The sequence below is a fragment of the Budorcas taxicolor genome, chromosome 22, assembly GCF_023091745.1.
Source record: "Budorcas taxicolor isolate Tak-1 chromosome 22, Takin1.1, whole genome shotgun sequence".
NCBI classification, from domain to species: Eukaryota; Metazoa; Chordata; class Mammalia; order Artiodactyla; family Bovidae; genus Budorcas; species Budorcas taxicolor.
The window spans coordinates 21713405-21731287 of record NC_068931.1 but is presented as its reverse complement, the minus strand read 5'-3'; the positions used below and the strand labels follow the sequence as shown (position 1 = coordinate 21731287).

At 39.5% G+C, this 17883-nt stretch overlaps 1 protein-coding gene across 2 annotated transcripts in view; it reads right to left on the bottom strand.

Moving 5' to 3' along the window:
- The window catches only part of RPRD1A (regulation of nuclear pre-mRNA domain containing 1A), a 64738-nt gene extending 47203 nt beyond the window's left edge, over nt 1-17535 (bottom strand). For both annotated transcript variants that reach the window (XM_052660493.1, XM_052660494.1), the window contains exon 1: nt 17368-17535. In XM_052660493.1, the coding sequence (XP_052516453.1) occupies nt 17368-17518 (151 nt within the window). In that variant the 5' untranslated portion in view covers nt 17519-17535. The remainder of the gene's footprint in view (nt 1-17367) is intronic.
- Between the last annotated feature and the right edge of the window lie 348 nt (nt 17536-17883).

Here is a 17883-nt window from a genome sequence, read left to right as displayed (position 1 = left end):
TGAGTCCACATCTCCTGAGTCTCCTGCACTGGCAGGTGGATTCTTTACCACTGCCCCATCTGGCAAGCCTTTGAAAGGTGACAGGGGACTTTTTAACAGAGTCACAATGACAACAACTAAATCCCCTGATCAATCTCACTTTTAAACAGAAAACAAACGACATTAGAGATCTCTTAATGTGATGCAGCAAGAAGTGCATAAAATAGGCAAGAAAGTATTCTTTGTGAATGACACCATAGGGATTGAATCAGTCAAATGCCTAAGGAGGGAAATTATATAGTCCATCTGATAATCTCAACAAATAAACTGCATGAAAAAATGTGTGTGTGGGAGACACAAATTTAAGAGACCTATTAACCAAATGTCATAAATGGACCTTGTTGGATTCTGTTCTGAACATTAACTACAAAGAAACATTTTTCAGGGAATCTAGGATACTGAACATGAACTAGGTTCAAAAAAAATTTTTTTAAGTCAACAAAGTTAACTTTGTTAGGTGTGACAGAGCTCTTACAGTTACACTAAAAATTTAACATAAAGCTTACTTTATCAATTATAAATATATGTAAATGCTCTGAAGTCTAGGTTTTGCTTTAAAAAAAACACAGAAAAAAATATCAGGGTAGGGAAGATTTAGGGAGAAAAAATCAGAAAGATGTAACATTAATAATGTTGAAGCTGGATGACGGGTTCACTGAAGTTCAAAATCTTTTTGTCTCCTACTTCTGTATACAATTTTATCTATCATAAACAGTTAAAAATCTAAGTTGGAGTGTAAAAAGTGAAATCTCCTTTCATCTCCACCCCCTTATCATGAATGAGCTCATTATTACAGTGTATAGTTTCCACACCATTAACTGTGCCTTTGCAGATACCATATACTCATTCACATGTCCACAGATACCCCATACAGAGGATTTTTTTCTTCAATAAGATCACACTATACATAATGTTTTGCAGTTTTTTCACACTTCAAATATCCAAAGCATTTTTGTATTCATAAACAGATCTGTCACCAAACTCTTTAGGAGCCTCATTCCTTTTAATAACTACTTGGTTGATGCTTTTGAACTACGGTGTTGGAGAAGACTCTTGAGAGTCCCTTGGACTACAAGAAGATCCAACCAGTCCATCCTAAAGGAGACCAGTCGTGGGTGTTCTTTGGAAGGACTGATGCTGAGACTGAAACTCCAATATTTTAGCCACCTGATGGGAAGAACTGACTCATGTGAAAAGACCTGATGCTAGCAAAGATTGAAGGCAGGAGGAGAAAGAGACGACAGATGATAAGATGGTTGGATGGCATGACTGACACAATGGCTGTAAGTTTGAGTAGACTCTGGGAGTTGGCGATAGACAGGGAAGCGTGGCGTGCTGCAGTCCATGAGGTCGCAAAGAGTTGGACAAGACTGAGTGACTCAACTGCAGTCACATGAGACATATATATGTTGTTTCAAATCTTTAATATCTTTTATCTTTGTAAACCTGAGCAAGTATGTCTACAGGATAGATTCTAACAGGCAGAGGTAATAGGTTAAAAGGTATGTTGTTTAAATTTTGACAGACATTGTCAGGCTGCCCACCAAAGAGGGCAACTGTTTGAATTTCTACCACATGAAAATGTTCATTTCTCTACATCATCAAGATACTACTACTAATATTTAAGATCTCTGCCAATCTCCCCAGAGTAAAATGATTGTGTTTTTATTTGTAATTCCCTATATACTAATAAAACTGATTTATTTTTCTTCTTTTATAAATTGCCTATTCACATCATATTCCCCATTTTTCTACTGAGCTTTTTCTTATCAAAACTCACAAGAGCATTTTATATGTTATAAATATTGCTTTTTCCTATTTTAGATAGTACAAATATTTTCTCTGAACCTGTTGCTTAAAACCGAAACTTGGTATTTTCTGCATTCGGGGATTTTATAATTTTATGTGGCCAAATCTATTTATTTCCTATACGACTCATGGCCTATACTTTATTCATGATCCCAAACTAGAAATTATAAATATATATTTTTTCTTATATGACTCTATAGTTGAATCTTTTCAGTGCTGTATCTGTAATTCAACTGAATTAATTTCATATATGATATTAGTTAGGAATCTAAGAATTACTTGTCAATATCCTCTTTGGCCTTCCCAGGTGACGTTAGTGGTAAAGAACCTGCCTGCCAATGCAGGAGACTTAAGAGATGCAGGTTCAATCCCTGGGTCAGGAAGATCCCCTGGAAGAGGGCACGGCAACCTACTCCATCTTCTTGCCCCGAGAATCCCCATGAACAGACGCCAGGCTACAGCCACAGGGTCGTAAAGAGCTGGATGCAAATGAAGCAACTCAGTGCACAGCGTGAAGTAGCTGAGTACCCAGAACATCCTATCTCTTATCCCATGAATTTCAAGCATCTAATTCGCCAAATGCCCACATAAAATAGGTCTCACAAATCTCCACTCTGTGTCTTCCATATATATTATTATTCCTGTACCAATAACATACTCGGCTCATTTCATGTCTTTACAGTCTCCATGGATACCAAGAAGGGCATACTATTTCTATTACTGTTTTCCGGTCAAAACTGTCAAAATTCTCAAGACAAAAACTACCATAGCTCTTCCTGCACATTCATATTTTCCAAAGATTTACAGAATTAAGAGTTAAATTTCTCACAGACTGCTCTGAACTTACAGATTAATGTGAGGGTAACTGACCTCTTTGCAATCAAATTTACTTAGCAGTTTTACCTACTACTGCATTTTAAAACACATACAATAAAGGCATGCTTTAAAGCAATAAAAAGCACAAGTGCCTGGCATACAGCTACATTAAAATAAACCTGTTAATACTTAACACAACACATAAACCTCAAAATATCCTATAATATCAAAGACAAGAAAACACTGGTAGAAAACACTAGTCTCAGAGTAACAAATGATGTGTCCTAATTCCAATATAGAGACCAATTTGTAGGAGACTTCAGCTTCTGAGAAGATAGAGCAGACATGTTTTTCTAGTGCTCCTCAAAGTAAAACTACAAATCCTGGACATCATAAATAAATCAAACACAGGAAAAAAAAGAGAAGGTAGACTGGCTAGGGGCCTTGGGAGTTCAACACAAGGTGGGTTCCCAGAGTTTTCATTTCGCCTCAGATATCTCAGATTCAAAGTTGACAAGGACAGCAACTCAGAAGTCCTAACAGGTGAAAATATAAAAACCCCCAACAAAAGCTTTCTCGCTGTAGTCAAAAGAGTAGGAAAAGGGCAGCCTAAGAAGACAGAAAACTTCTAGAAACTAATCTACCTGCTCCAACCAAACACACTACAGAAAGGAAAAGGAAACAGAATCAGTGGCCCCACTCACACCCACACCAGCAAAGCCTGTAATGTGGAGTGTAACACCTCTCCAGAGTGGTGTCAGAGAAGGCAAAGCAGAGAGCCTGGGCTTCCACCCCACCCAGCAGCAGGGAGGCACCCCTTACTGGGGTGGTGTCACAGAAGGACTAGGGGAAAGCCAGGACCTCCACCATGGTCCAGGACTACTGGGCCCACACATTCACTCCTACACATCTGTGGGAGCAGGGTGAGTCTCACGGGAAGCTAAAACCCCCACTCACCCAAACAGTAATGGAAAAGACCTCCCTCTCCGGATGGGGTAGTGTCAGAGATACCCGGCTAAAATAGAATTAGATAACGTCTAAAGTCTCATCAGTCAGTTCAGTTCAGTTACTCAGTCGTGTCCAACTCTGCGACCCCATGAACTGCAGCATGCCAGGCCTCCCTGTCCATCACCAACTCCCGGAGTTCCCTCACACTCAAGTCCATCGAGTTGGTGATGCCATCCAACCATCTCATCCTCTGTCGTCCCCTGCCCCCAATCCCTCCCAGCATCAGAGTCTTTTCCAATGAGTCAACTCTTTGCATGAGGTGGCCAAAGTACTGGAGTTTCAGCTTTACAATCAGTCCTTCCAATGAACGGGGCTTCCCTGGTGGCTCAGAGGTTAAAGCGTCTGCCTGCAATGTGGAAGACCTGGGTTTGATCCCTGGGTTTGGAAGATTCCCTGGAGAAGGAAATGGGAACGCACTCCGGTATTCTTGCTTGGAGAATCCCATGGACGGAGGATCCTGGTGGGCTGCAGTCCACGCGGTCACTAAGAGTCAGACACGACTGAGTGACTTCACTTTCACTTTCACTTTCCAATGAACACCCAGGACTGATCTCTTTTAGGATGGACTGGTTGGATCTCCTTGTAGTTCAAGGGACTCTCAAAGAGTCTTCTCCAGCATCACAGTTCAAAAGCATCAATTCTTCGGCACTCAGCTTTCTTCCCAGTCCAACTCTCACATCCATACATGACCACTGGAAAAACCACAGCCTTGACTAAATGGCTCTTTTATGGATCAAGCAAAAAATCCACCATACCAAACATCAAGATCTCAAACTGAACTAAAAAGAAGACAATCAACAGATGCCAATACAAAGATGACAGAGACTTGAGAATTGATAAAAAATTTTAAGACAGCCATCATATAAATGCTTCAACTAGCATATGCAAATATGCTGAAAGTTCAAAATTTCTGGAATAAAGCCAAAGCAGTACTGAGAGAAACTTGCAGCACTAAATGCACAGACTAGAAAAGGTGAACAAGTCTAACGTCAATCATCTAAGCTCTCACCTCAAAAACCTACAATAAGAACAAAATAAAAATAAATTCATAAAACAAGGAAATAAGGAGAAATAAAAAAAAGTAGAAGCAGAAAAAATGAAAGTGACACACAAAAATAAAGCTGCTTTCCCCACCCTGGTTTTTTGAGATACAACTGACACAAAGCACTATCTCATTTAAGGAGTACAGCACAGTGGCTTACATATACCGTGAACTGACTACCACAATTAAGTTAAAATCTGTCATCTCATATAGATGCAATAAAAGAAAAAAAAATTTTTTAACTTTTTTTCTCCTTCTGATGAGACCTCTTGGGCTTTACTTTTCTTAACACTATCATATATACCATACTAAACTGTTAGTCACGCAGTCGTGTCCAACTCTCTGCCACCCCATGGACTGTAGCCTGCCAGCTCCTCTGTCCATGGAATTCTCCAGGCCAGAATAGCCATTCCCTTCTCCAGGAGATCTTCCAACCCAGGTATCAAACCTGGGTCTCCCATTTTGCAGGCAGATGGTTTACCACCTGAGCCACCATACAGCAATGTTAATTACAGTCATCATTTTATACATTCAGTTCAGTTCAGTCGCTCTTCCAAAGATAACTTCACCCCAGACCACTCAGTTCAATTCAGTTCAGTTCAGTCGCGCAGTAGTGTCCGACTCTTTGCGACCCATGAATTGCAGCATGCCAGGCCTCCCCGTCCATCACCAACTCCTGGAGTTCACTCAGACTCACGTCCATCAAGTCAGTGATGCCATCCAGCCATCTCATCCTCTGTCGTCCTCTTCTCCTCCTGCCCCCAATCCCTCCCAGCATCAGAGTCTTTTCCAATGAGTCAACTCTTTGCATGAGGTGGCCAAAGTACTGGAGCTTCAGCTTCAGCACCATTCCCTCCAAAGAAATCCCAGGGCTCATCTCCTTCAGAATGAACTGGTTGGATCTCCTTGCAGTCCAAGGGACTCTCAAGAGTCTTCTCCAACACCACAGTTCAAAAGCATCAATTCTTCGGAGCTCAGCCTTCTTCACAGACCAACTCTCACATCCATACATGACCACAGGAAAAACCATAGCCTTGACTAGACGGACCTTAGTCGGCAAAGTAATGTCTCTGCTTTTCAACATGCTATCTAGGTTGGTCGTAACTTTTCTGACACTGTCATAAAGTCTGACACTGTTTCCACTGTTTCCCCATCTATTTGCCATGAAGTGATGGGACCAGATGCCATGATTTTCGTTTTCTGAATGTTGAGCTTTAAGCCAACTTTTTCAGTCTCCTCTTTCCCTTTCATCAAGAGGCTTTTTAGTTCCTCTTCACTTTCTGCCATAAGGGTGGTGTCATCTGCATATCTGAGGTGGTTGATATTTCTCCCAGCAATCTTGATTCCAGCTTGAGCTTCATCCAGCCCGGCATTTTGCATGATGTACGCTGCATATAAGTTAAATGAGCAGGGTGACAATATACAGCCTTTCATAGTGAAATACGTTTTTCAATATATTAGCAATAAATACGTGAACAGTAAAATCAAAAATATAATATCCTTTAAAATTGCTCCAAATAATCGATATATTTAAATGTAAACATAACAAAACACAAGACTTGTGTACTGAAAGCTATTTGACAGTTATAAAAAAAAATCAAAAATTATAAATAAATGGAGAAATATACTCTATTCCTGGATTAGAAGTGACATAATTAAGGTGTCATTTCTCCCTAAACTGGATTAATGCAACTCTTATCAAAAACTCTAAGCAAAATAATCTTTATTGATATAGACCAGATTATTCTGAAATCTGTTGAGAAAGGCAAAAGAACCAGAAGAGCTAAAACAATTCTGCAAGGAATCAACCTACCCGATTTCAAGACTTGTCATATAGCTAACAGAGTAATAAAGATCACCTGTGGCACTGGTGAAAGGAGACACACGTGGATCAATGGACTAGGCCAGAGAACCCAGAAACAGAATCACACAAATATGCTCAAGTCCATTCTGACAAAGGAGCAAAGCAATTCAATAAAGGAAAGATACTCTGCTTTTTCAACAAATGATACTAGATCATTTAAACCTTGATCTAAATTTTACACCTTATATAAAAATTAACTCTAATGGAATATAGACTTACATGCAAAACTATAAATATTTTACAACAAACTGTTTGAAAAAACAGGTCTAATCAGAGTTATTAAAACTTGACACTAAAAACCTAATTTATAAAGAAAAATATGATCAACTAGGATTAAACAGTGGTGTGTTGGGATTGAGGTGGATGTAGCTAAAAGGCAACACGAGGGGTTGCTTGTGGTGATGGGTATGTTCCATATTTTGACTATATCAATGTCAATCCCATAGCTGTGATGTTTTGCAGGATCTATAATATCAGATTTTTTTTTAAAAACTAGTTTTCTGTGATGTTACCATTGGCGAAAGCTGGCAGTAGGTAAGCAGGATCTCTCTGTATTATTTCTTAAAACTGACTGTGAATCTATAATTATAGAAAAATAAACACTATTTTTAAAAATGTCATGTTTGGGGGCTAAAAAATCACTACACCAGCACTTCCAGAAGAGGGTAGTTAGAAGAAAATCTAGTGCTCACTCTACGTATTTATTTATAGACATTAATATCAATTTCAGTTACTTAACTCCAAAAGAATCTAAAAGCTAGAGTTTTATAAATGAAAACAATTACTACACTGAATTAGGCAAGATGAGCTAAAATAAAATTGATGTGAAGAACTCATGGTCTCTGTTAATCTGAAAACAGCTCTCACACTTTCTGGTCTCAATCCCATCATGTTCTTATACCCATCAAATGTACCTTATTAAAAATTAAAAGAGGAATTCTTAACATAATCTTTAAAATTACATGTTAATACAAATAGCATTTGTTTAAAAAATACATTTCTCCCCAAAAATCTTAAGTGAGTCATACTGTTTTACATTTTTGCAAATCTCCACCTCAACAGAATATAGATGGATTCTCCTATCTCTTTCCCTATAGAATATACTACAATACATTGTTTTACTGAAAGCAATGAAAAAAAGCAGACCACACCCAGATAAACTTGGTAAGAGCAAACTGTCTCAACAGTTAGAGATAGTTTCGGATATTCTTTGAAACTACACCAAAATACAAAAAGCCATAGTTTTTTAAAAGATTCTAAATTGCAATATGGAATCTAAAAACCTATCAGCGAACTTCTAAAACTCTCTTACATTAAAATACTTTAATCTACCATGCTCTTTGAATGGATCTTTGACTTACATTATCATTTTGTAAATCACAAATTAGTTTCTTGATAAACACTGGTTTACTGAGTTACAAAAGCATTCCAAAAGCTCAACATTTTATTAGGTAATTATTTTTAAAAATTACTTTTGCAAAAGTATCACTACTGATTTCATTGGAAAAGTGTTTAAAAGCACTGAGAAGGTGTCGGGCTCAAGACGGCACGTTAAGTTTTCCAAAATTCTAGTTTTTGCTTGAAAACTGTATAATGGGCAACAAATACTGTCAGTTATCTTTCTTGAGTAAACAGATTCATTACAATCATTTTGAGAAAACATCTGGCAAATATTCATGTCTCAATAACCGCAGTTTCTCTCATCAGTCAGTTTTTTCAAATAAAATGATATTCCATGAAAAAAGCAGCTGGTTTAGCTCAGAATGCAATGACACAGGTGTATTTCCTCCAGAATGTGCAGTATACAGAACTTCATGTATACTTCTCATTTTGTTACACAGATTATTTAAAAGACATGTAATCACATCTAATGCGATTCTCTAGTCAAACACTGAGAGCTTTTCCCCTACAATCCAGAAAAAAGAGAAGAATGCTCACTTTCACCACTTTTATTCAACATACTACTGGAACTTCTAGTGAGAGCAATCAGGCAAGAAAAAGAAATAAGATCCAAATTAGAAGCAAAGAAGTAAAATTATCTGTGATCATCGATGTTACTTGTTGTAAATAAAACCCTAATGAGTCCACAAAAAACTGTTAGAGCTAATAAATGAATTCAGCAAACGTGCAGAATATAAAACATTAAAAAGTGAATTGCATTTCTATAAACTAACAATGAACAATAGAAAAAATAAACTAAGAATTCTATTTATCATTTTATCAAAAAGAATAAAATATTTAGGAATAAATTTAACCAAACAGGCATAAGACTTGTATACTGAAAACCATAACAAGAAATAAAAGATACAAATAAATTGGAATATATCTCATTTTCATGGACTGGAAGATTTAATACTACTAAGATAACCATATTCAAAGCAACCTACAAATTAAATGGAATCCCTGTCAAAATGCCAAACCCATCCTAAAATTCAGATAGATTTCCAACTGATCCTAAATAGCCAAAACAATCTTTAAAAAGAAAATTAAAGTTAAAAGACTATTTCCTGATTTCAGTACTTAAGAGAAAACAACAGTAATCAGAATAGTATAGTATAGGCATAAGGACAGATGTACAGACCAACAGAATAGAATAAAGAGCCCAGAAACAAACACCTGCATATATAGTCTTCACTGGTTATTATGGAAAGGAAAATTAAACCACAGATACTACTCCATAATCATTAGAATGTCTTTTTTCAAAACAAACCAAAAAAAAACCAAAACAAAACAGAAAACACTGTGTACTGAAGAAGATGTGCAGAAATTGGAGTCCTGGTGCACTGCAAGTGGCAACATAAGATGGCGCAGTCAGTGCGGAAACCAGTGCAGCTGCTCCTCACAAAACCAGACACAGAATTACCACAGGATTTTCCAGCTTCACTTCCGGGTACACACTCAAAAGAACTGAAGAAGGGACTCAAACACAGATACCTGTACAATCATGTTCATACCAGTGTTGCTCACAATAGCCAAAGAGTGGAAGCAACTCTACTGTCATCAACAGATGATTAACTAAAATCTGGTATATAGATGCAAGACTATTATTTAGCTCTTAAAAAGGGAAAAACGTCTGACACATGCTACAGCATGGATGAACCTTGAAAATTATGTTAAGTTAAATAAACCACTCCCAAAAGGAGAAATTCCATGATTTCACTTAAACGAGCCAACCCAGAGTGGCCAAATTCATACTCACAGAAGTATGGGTGGTTGCCAGGGGTGGGAGAGAATAGGGAATTACTGTTTAATGGGAATGGAGTTTCAGCTTGGGAAAATGAAAAAAGTTCTGGAGGAGGATGGTGATGACAGTTGCAAATCAGTGCGAATCGACTTAACTGTACACTTAAAAAATGGTTAAAATGGTAAATTAACATTATGTATATTTTACTAAAATAAAGAGGGAAAAAAAGGTTAAAGTGTTAAATTTTATGTTTCATATGTTTTACCATAATGAAAAAAGCCCACGCACACACACAGACACAAACACACAAGGGTTAAGATTTAACAAAATCAGTAAGCTGAGCTACTGTGATCAGCACAGTCCGGAAAGTGACATTTTTTAGCTGTGAACATGCAGTTTGAAAAATACAATGATTACTGGTACAGTCTGGTGCCTCTGCTTTGATTAATTATTAGGCACTACGAGTTTTCACCCACCTTTCCTTTCACGCCATCAAAGAACATACCAACACAGCAAAAAGGGCTGTGAGAGAGAGAATATCGTAGTAGTATTTGAAAATAATTTTTACCTTGTCTCATATGCTTCCTAAAAGGGTCTTGGTGATCCACCAAAGGGGATCTAGTGACCACACTTTCAGAACCACTTCTCTAAGAATGGATAAATATGGGAAGAGCAGAACAATATAACAGACTGAAAAAGCTAGAAATTTTTCCAAGTCTTCCTCAAACAGGTCAATGTTTGTAACTGGAGTTCATTATTGGCCTTAACATGTCAGAAGTTCCTAAAAATCTTATGATGGGCACACAATGTATACAAAATGTACTTTGTGAAGACAATATAAAGACATACAAAAAGGTGTTAAATCATCTTTTTAAATTTTTTTAATCTTTTTTATTAATTTTTATTTTATTTTGGCCACACTGTGCAGCTTGTGGGATCTTAGTTCCCCAATCAGGGATCAAACTTGTACCTTCAACAATTAAAGTGCAGTCTTAACCACTAGGCTGCTGGGGAATTCCCTGTATCTTTTCTGAGTTGAGAGGAAATTCATATAAGTTTAAATTAACAATGTTAAAGTATATATATAACCCAGGGACTTTTATCATACAGTTGTGCGGCCATCACCTATATCTAATTCCAAAACACTTTTGTCACTCTCAAAGACAACCTCAAACCCATTCAAGTCATTCATTTCCCATTCCTCTTCTCTCCGAGTCTCTGGCAATGACTTTCTCTCTTTGTGGATTCATCTATTCTGGAGATTTCATATAAATTTCACTTCACATGTTTTTGAGGTTCACCCACATTGCACATGAATCAGCATTTCATTCCTTTTCATGGCAGAATAATATTTCCTTGCATGGATATACCACATGAATCTACTCATGCATTGATGGACAGTCAGGCTGTTTTCACCTTTTGGGTATTGTGAATTGTACTGCTATGAGTATTCTTGTAAAGTATTCATCTGAAAACCTGCTTTCAATTCTTGTGAATACATACCTAGACGTAAAATTACTTCAAGAGTGCTAGTAAAAGAGGTGGACGGGACTTCCCTGGTGGTCCACTGGTTAAGAATTCACCTTCCAATGCAGGGGCATGGGTTTGATTCCTGGTGGGGGACCTAAAATCCCACATGGCGTGAGGCAACCAAGGCCACGCACCATAACAACCAGGCCTGTGGGCTCTAGAGCCCTTCCATCGTAACTAGAGAGAAGCCCAGCCCTGCAACAGAAGATTCTGTATGCCACTACTAAGACTCGATGAAGACAAATAAATAAATATTAACAACAACAAAAAAAGCTGAGGAGTTAGGCAGTAGGGTGGGATAGGACACACACAAAAATACTGCTAGAACAGTAATAAAAAAAAGTTGCAGGTGGGGCATGTATGAAGAAAGGCGTCAAGACAACCTTTAAGTTCTGAGTTTAGGCAACTAAGACAGTAATTCCTTTCACTGAAATACGAAATACAGGAAGAGTAACAGGGAAGTGGGACAAGAGTGGGGAAAGATGATAAACTGTTGTTTTGTACATGCTTGATGTGCTCAAGAAATACCATTTAATGGCATTTAGACTGCTAAAAAAGAAAAAAAAATTACTGAATCATCAGCACAGTGATGGCAGAAAACATATTTTAAGGCATCAATTATAAATATATAAAGTGAAATTATTCTTAATCATTAAAAGCTTTCTACATGCTATAGCATATTAACTGTATTTTTAAAAATTCTAAAACAATTGCTGCTGTTGTTCAGTCACCAAGTTAAGTCCAATTCTTTGTGATCCCACGGACTGCAGCACGCCAGGCTCCTTTGTCCTCCCTCACGTCCCAGAGTTTGCTCAGATTCATATCCATTAAGACAGTGATGCTGTCTAACCATCTCATCCTCTGCTCCGTGCTTCTCCTTTTGCCTTCAGTCTTTCCCAGCATCACGGTCTTTTCCAATGAGTTGGGTCTTCAAAACAGGTGGCCAAAGTATGGGAGCTTCAGCTTCAGTCCTTTCAATGAATATGCAGTGTTGATTTCCTTTAGGATTGACTGGTTTGATCTCCTTGATGTCCGTGTAACTCTCAAGAATTTTCTCCAGCACCACAATTTGAAAGCATCAATTTTTTGGCATCCGGCCTTCTTTATGGTTCAACTCTCACATCTGTACATAAGACTACTGGAAAAACCATAGCTTTGACTATACTAACCTTTATTGGCAAAGTATTATCTCTGCTTTTTAATGCACTGTCTAGGTTTCTTATAGCCTTTCTTCCAAGGAGTAAGCGTCTTTTACTTTTGTGGCTGCAGTCACCATCTGCACTGATTTTGGAACTCAAGAAAATAAAATCTGCCACTGTTTCCACTTTTTTCCCATCTATTTGCCATGAAGTGATGGGACTGGATGCCATGATCTTAGTTTTCTGAATGTTGAGCTTTAAGCCAGCCTTTTCACTCTCCTCTTTCACTTTCACCAAGAAGCTCTTTAGTTTCTCTTCACTTCTGCCATTAAGGGTGGTGGTATGTGCATGTCTGAGGTTACTGATATTTCTCCCCACAATCCTGATTCCAGCTTGTGCTTCATCCACCCTGGCATTTCACATGATGCATATAAATTAAATGAGCAGGGTGACAATAAACAGCCTTGATGTACTCCTTTTTCAATTATGAACCAGTCCCTTGTTTCATGTCTGGTTCTAATTGTTGCCTCTTGACCTGCACACAGGTTTCTCAGGAGGCAAGTAAGGTGATCAGGCATTTCCATCTCTTTAGGAATTTTCCACAGTCTGTTGTGATCCACACAGTCAAAAGCTTTACTGTAATCAATGAAGCAGAAATAGATGTTTTCCTGGAATTCTCTTGCTTTTTCTATGATCCAAAGGATGTTGGCAATTTGATCTCTGGTTCCTCTGCCTTTTCTAAATTCAGCTTGTACATCTGAAGTTCTTAGTTTACATACTGTTGAAGCCTAGCTGGAAGGACTTTGAGCTTTACCTTGCCAGCATGTGAAATGAGCGCAATTGTATGGTAGCTTGAACATTCTTTGGTATAGCCCTTCTTAGAATCAGAATGAAAACCTGACACTTTCTAGTCCTGTGATCACGGCTGGGCTTTCCAAATTTGCTGGCATACTGAGTGCAGCACTTTCACAGCATTATTTTTTAGGATTTGAAATAGCTCAGCTAGAATTCCAACACCTCCACTGGCTTTGTTCTTAGTAACAACAGACTGGTTCCAAATAGGAAAAGGAGTACGTCAAGGCTGTATACTGTCACCCTGCTTATTTAACTTATATGCAGAGTACATCGTGAGAAATGCTGGGCCGGGAGAAACATCAATAACCTCAGATATGCAGATGACACCACCCTTATGGCAGAAAGTGAAGAGGAACTAAAAAGCCTCAAGATGAAAGTGAAGAGCAGAGTGAAAAGGTTGGCTTAAAGCTCAACATTCAGAAAACAAAGATCATGGCATCTGGTCCCATCACTTCATGGCAAATAGATGGGGAAACAGTGGAAACAGTGTCAGACTTTATTTTGGGGGGCTCCAAAATCACTGCAGATGGTGAGCAGCCATGAAATTAAAAGATGCTTACTCCTTGGAAGAAAAGTTATGACCAACCTAGATAACATATTCAAAAGCAGAGACATTACTTTGCCAACAAAGGTCCGTCTAGTCAAGGCTATGGTTTTTCCAGTAGTCATGTATGGATGTGAGAGTTGGACTGTGAAGAAAGCTGAGCGCCAATGAATTGATGCTTCTGAACTGTGGTGCTGGAGAAGACTCTTGAGAGTCCCTTGGACTGCAAGGAGATCCAACCAGTCCATTCTGAAGGAGATCAGCCCTGGGATTTCTTTGGAAGGAATGACGCTAAAGCTGAAACTCCAGTACTTTGGCCATCTCATGCAAAGAGTTGACTCACTGGAAAAGACCCTGATCCTGGGAGGGATTGGGGGCAGGAGGAGAAGGGGACGAGCGAGGATGAGATGGCTGGATGGCATCACCAACTCGATGGACGTAAGTTTGAGTGAACTCCAGGAGTTGGTGATGGACAGGGAGGCCTGGCATGCTGTGATTCATGGGGTCGCGAAGAGTCAGACAGGACTGGGCGACTAAACTGAACTGAACTGAATGCTTATAGGGTAGGTTAATTGTATCTCAATAGAGCTCTAATTATTTTGGTAATTATATCTCAACAGAGCTGTTACAAAACAAGAAAATGCTCGCTTCTGTTTTTGGTTACACTGTGTTGTATGTATCAAGGATATAGCTACTTTGTTCTTCTTAGGGGCCCTGGGGTACATCTCTCCAAAAAGAAATTATCTTTCTTTCAGGGAGACAAAGATAAGCAGACAAGCAGGGGAAATCGTCATACCTGCATTTGACATAGCATTTCACCTACTCGTTCTTACATTTTGATCAGTACTTTTCCCTACCAATGTCATTTAACCACTTCAAGAAACTAAAAAATGCGAAGCTTAATACAAAATGTTCAACTAATTTTCCTTAGTTTATTTCTTGACATTCCAAATTTGATCAATCCTTTGTAAAATACTTATTCTGCAGAGATAATGTGAGGATTCAAGATTTCACAATAAGATGTCTAAAACAATGCCTGGTTCTCAGTAAATTACTGTCATCATCATCATACTAAAGAAAACAAAGGATCCTAAAGTTGATAAGCAAAACTGCAGAGAACAGGGAGGACATAAAGGCTATGTGTGCCCTACAAAGGCACAATCATGTCACGGAAAGGAAACACTTGGCAGAAAATCCTACATCACACTGAAAAATGCAGCAGCGTGATCACCTCCACAATTACCATCATTTCTATCTTCACCATCAACAGCCAACACTTCTCTCCCCTAAAGCATCTATTTATACGCCTTTAATTTTTTCTATTTATGGAATATTTAAACCTATGAAAACATTCCCAAACTCAGCTAACAGAGAATCTTATCATTTTCCCCCGTGTTTCAAAACATGTTTCAAATATATGTACTATGTGCTACACAGATCTGTTTTCATTTCCTCTCTCCCACTATCTTGGCCTATGGGTCAAGCATGTTTTCAGACTTTCACTACATGGCATAATGGTCTGCACCTTGCTTTCTTAGCTCAACATTTTGCTTGTTTGTTGTTTTTTAATTCAGTCATGTTGTTTCATGTAGATCTAGTTAATTCATGAAAACTGTATTATATTAATATTGTATGAATGTAAAAACACATTTGTCCATACTCTAATGAGATGTCTACACTGTTTATCTATTTTTATTAACAGGCTACAATAATTTCTTGAGTTTCCAGGATATAGTCATAGAACTAGTAGGTCAAAGGACGTATGCCTTCAACTTCGTTAGAGGTTACTAAGTTCATCTCCTTTTTCACAACTAGCAGCAGTATAAGAGAGTTCTTGTTTCCTGTCCTCCTCACCAATCCTTGGCACTGTCATACATTTTGCAGGGCCATGCTCCCTCCGTTTGCAGGATCTTAAGTTCCCTGACTAGGGATCAAACTCAGTACTCTCCCCACTTCCCGCAGTGAAAGCTTTGGGGCCTAACCACTGGATCATCAGGGAATTCTCTGTCATACTTTTAAACTTTGCAAACCAAACGGTCTAATGCAGTACTTCATTGATTTATGTCCTCTTGATTAGTAAGATGAGTATCATTTACTGGTCTTTCACGTTTCTGCTTATGTGAAATGCCTTTAACAGTAATGGCCACTTTTCTACTGATCTGTGGTAGTTCTTAAGAATAGTCTGGGTAACAATCCTTTTGCTCTTTCTCCCTCCCCTTCAACATAAACAATATAAAACTGTTGCTGATTTTCATATCTAATAAGGTAGATAAGCAAAGATAATTCCTGCCTTCTCAAAGTTCATAGCTATTTTCCAGACATTTATGTCTGTGTTTCTCAAACCTTTTTGGCCACTCACAAGTGAATTTCTCCATGAGGGCCAATAAACACACACTTAACATATGAAGTGAAAAACAGGACTCTACATCAGTTTTTTCTAAGTAATTAACAACAAGCAAATACACAAGAAAATCACAGCTTGTCTCCTTTCTATATAAATAATTTGGATAGGGTATTAATACAACATATGGCTTTCGTATGGATCAGTACACAAGCATCTATTTGATTAATAACTGTTAGCTAAAATGCTTAATTCATAATATCAGGTACATCCGGATGCCTGAAACAATAATTAAAGAGTTTACTCTCTTCATCCAATAAATTAAGGTATAAATCCAGACTAAGTAGATCAAATATTTTAATTTTCAGTCGCACCATCATACAGTCGGTTCTCCTGGAAAAATTTGCTCTGCAGTAATGAAATGATTCTTCTAGATATTTTAGTGACAGCAGATTTCAGCTGGAAAAAAGTTAACTTCACATACAGAAGCACTATCGAATGCTTTGTAAAATAAAGACACTACCCTAAAAAGACGTGTAATAATAGACCAAGAAAGTACCTTAGATCACTTAACTAATACATTTTCAGGTGAGCCACGTGCAATCCAGAAATTAAGAAATCTCCCTAATCCAGGTCCTCCTAGAATCTACAGTCCTCTAAAATCCACAAATTCAGGGTTCTTTCCATTACATCATGCATCTTATTTTAGACTCCCCCAGTCTAAAAACTGATTCCTGTCTTGATTTTACAAGATAGTTTCGTGTTATAGAAATAAAATCATCTCCCAACCCCATAACAATCTTTTACTTTCCATACTTCCCAATTTTGCCCTTCCCCCTATCCTCCATTAGACTGTACACAATGAAAAAAAAAAAACCTGACTGCTAAATTTCTGAGTGTAATTAGTAGTGGAGTCCTGAGCCCCTGGCTACTGTTTCCACGTTAAACAGTAGCACTAATCCTTTATATCTTATCCAACAACACCTACTAAACATCGCTTCGCAGGAAGCGCGGTGCACGCCGCTCCTCCTCGCCGGCAGCCCACCGACGCCAGGGAGCCCGGGGCGCCGGGTAGGGGCGGTGCGGGGCACCCGAGGGCTGGGGTCGCTGGGGGAGTGGGGATCCCAAGGAGCGCGGGGAGGGGGGTCCCGGAGGCGCCAGGGAAAAGGCCGGGGGGCGAGGAGCGGCCGACTCACCTTTCCGCAGCTCCCGCTCCCACACGGTGACGATGGGTCGCGAGTGCTTGCGATGGTGGATGAGCCACAGGGACAAGGTCTGCACGCTCTGCTGCGAGTTGCTCAACTCCGACAGCTTCTTCTCCAGCGCCGCCTCGGAGAAAGCGGACATCCCTCCGGCACCGCGTTTGCGCCGTCCCACGCGGTGGGGCTGAGCGGAGGAGACTTTCGCCGCCCCCGCCGCGGCCTCGCCCCCTCACCCCACCCTTCCCCACGCCCTCACCACCACTGCCGCCACATCCAACACCAGCCGCAAACCAGCAAGATGGCGTCCAGCCGGCAGTGACGTCACGGCTGGCCGATGCCCCGCCCCCCGACCGGGCGCGGCCGAGAGGCGGGAACTCCTAGCGGAAGGGGCGGGACCGAGGCTAGTGCTGAAGAGGCGGGGCGGGTCTGGACGGGAGGCGGGAGGCGGGGCGGGTCTGGGCGGGAGGCGGGGCGGGTCTGGGCGGGAGGCGGGGCGGGTCTGGGCGGGGG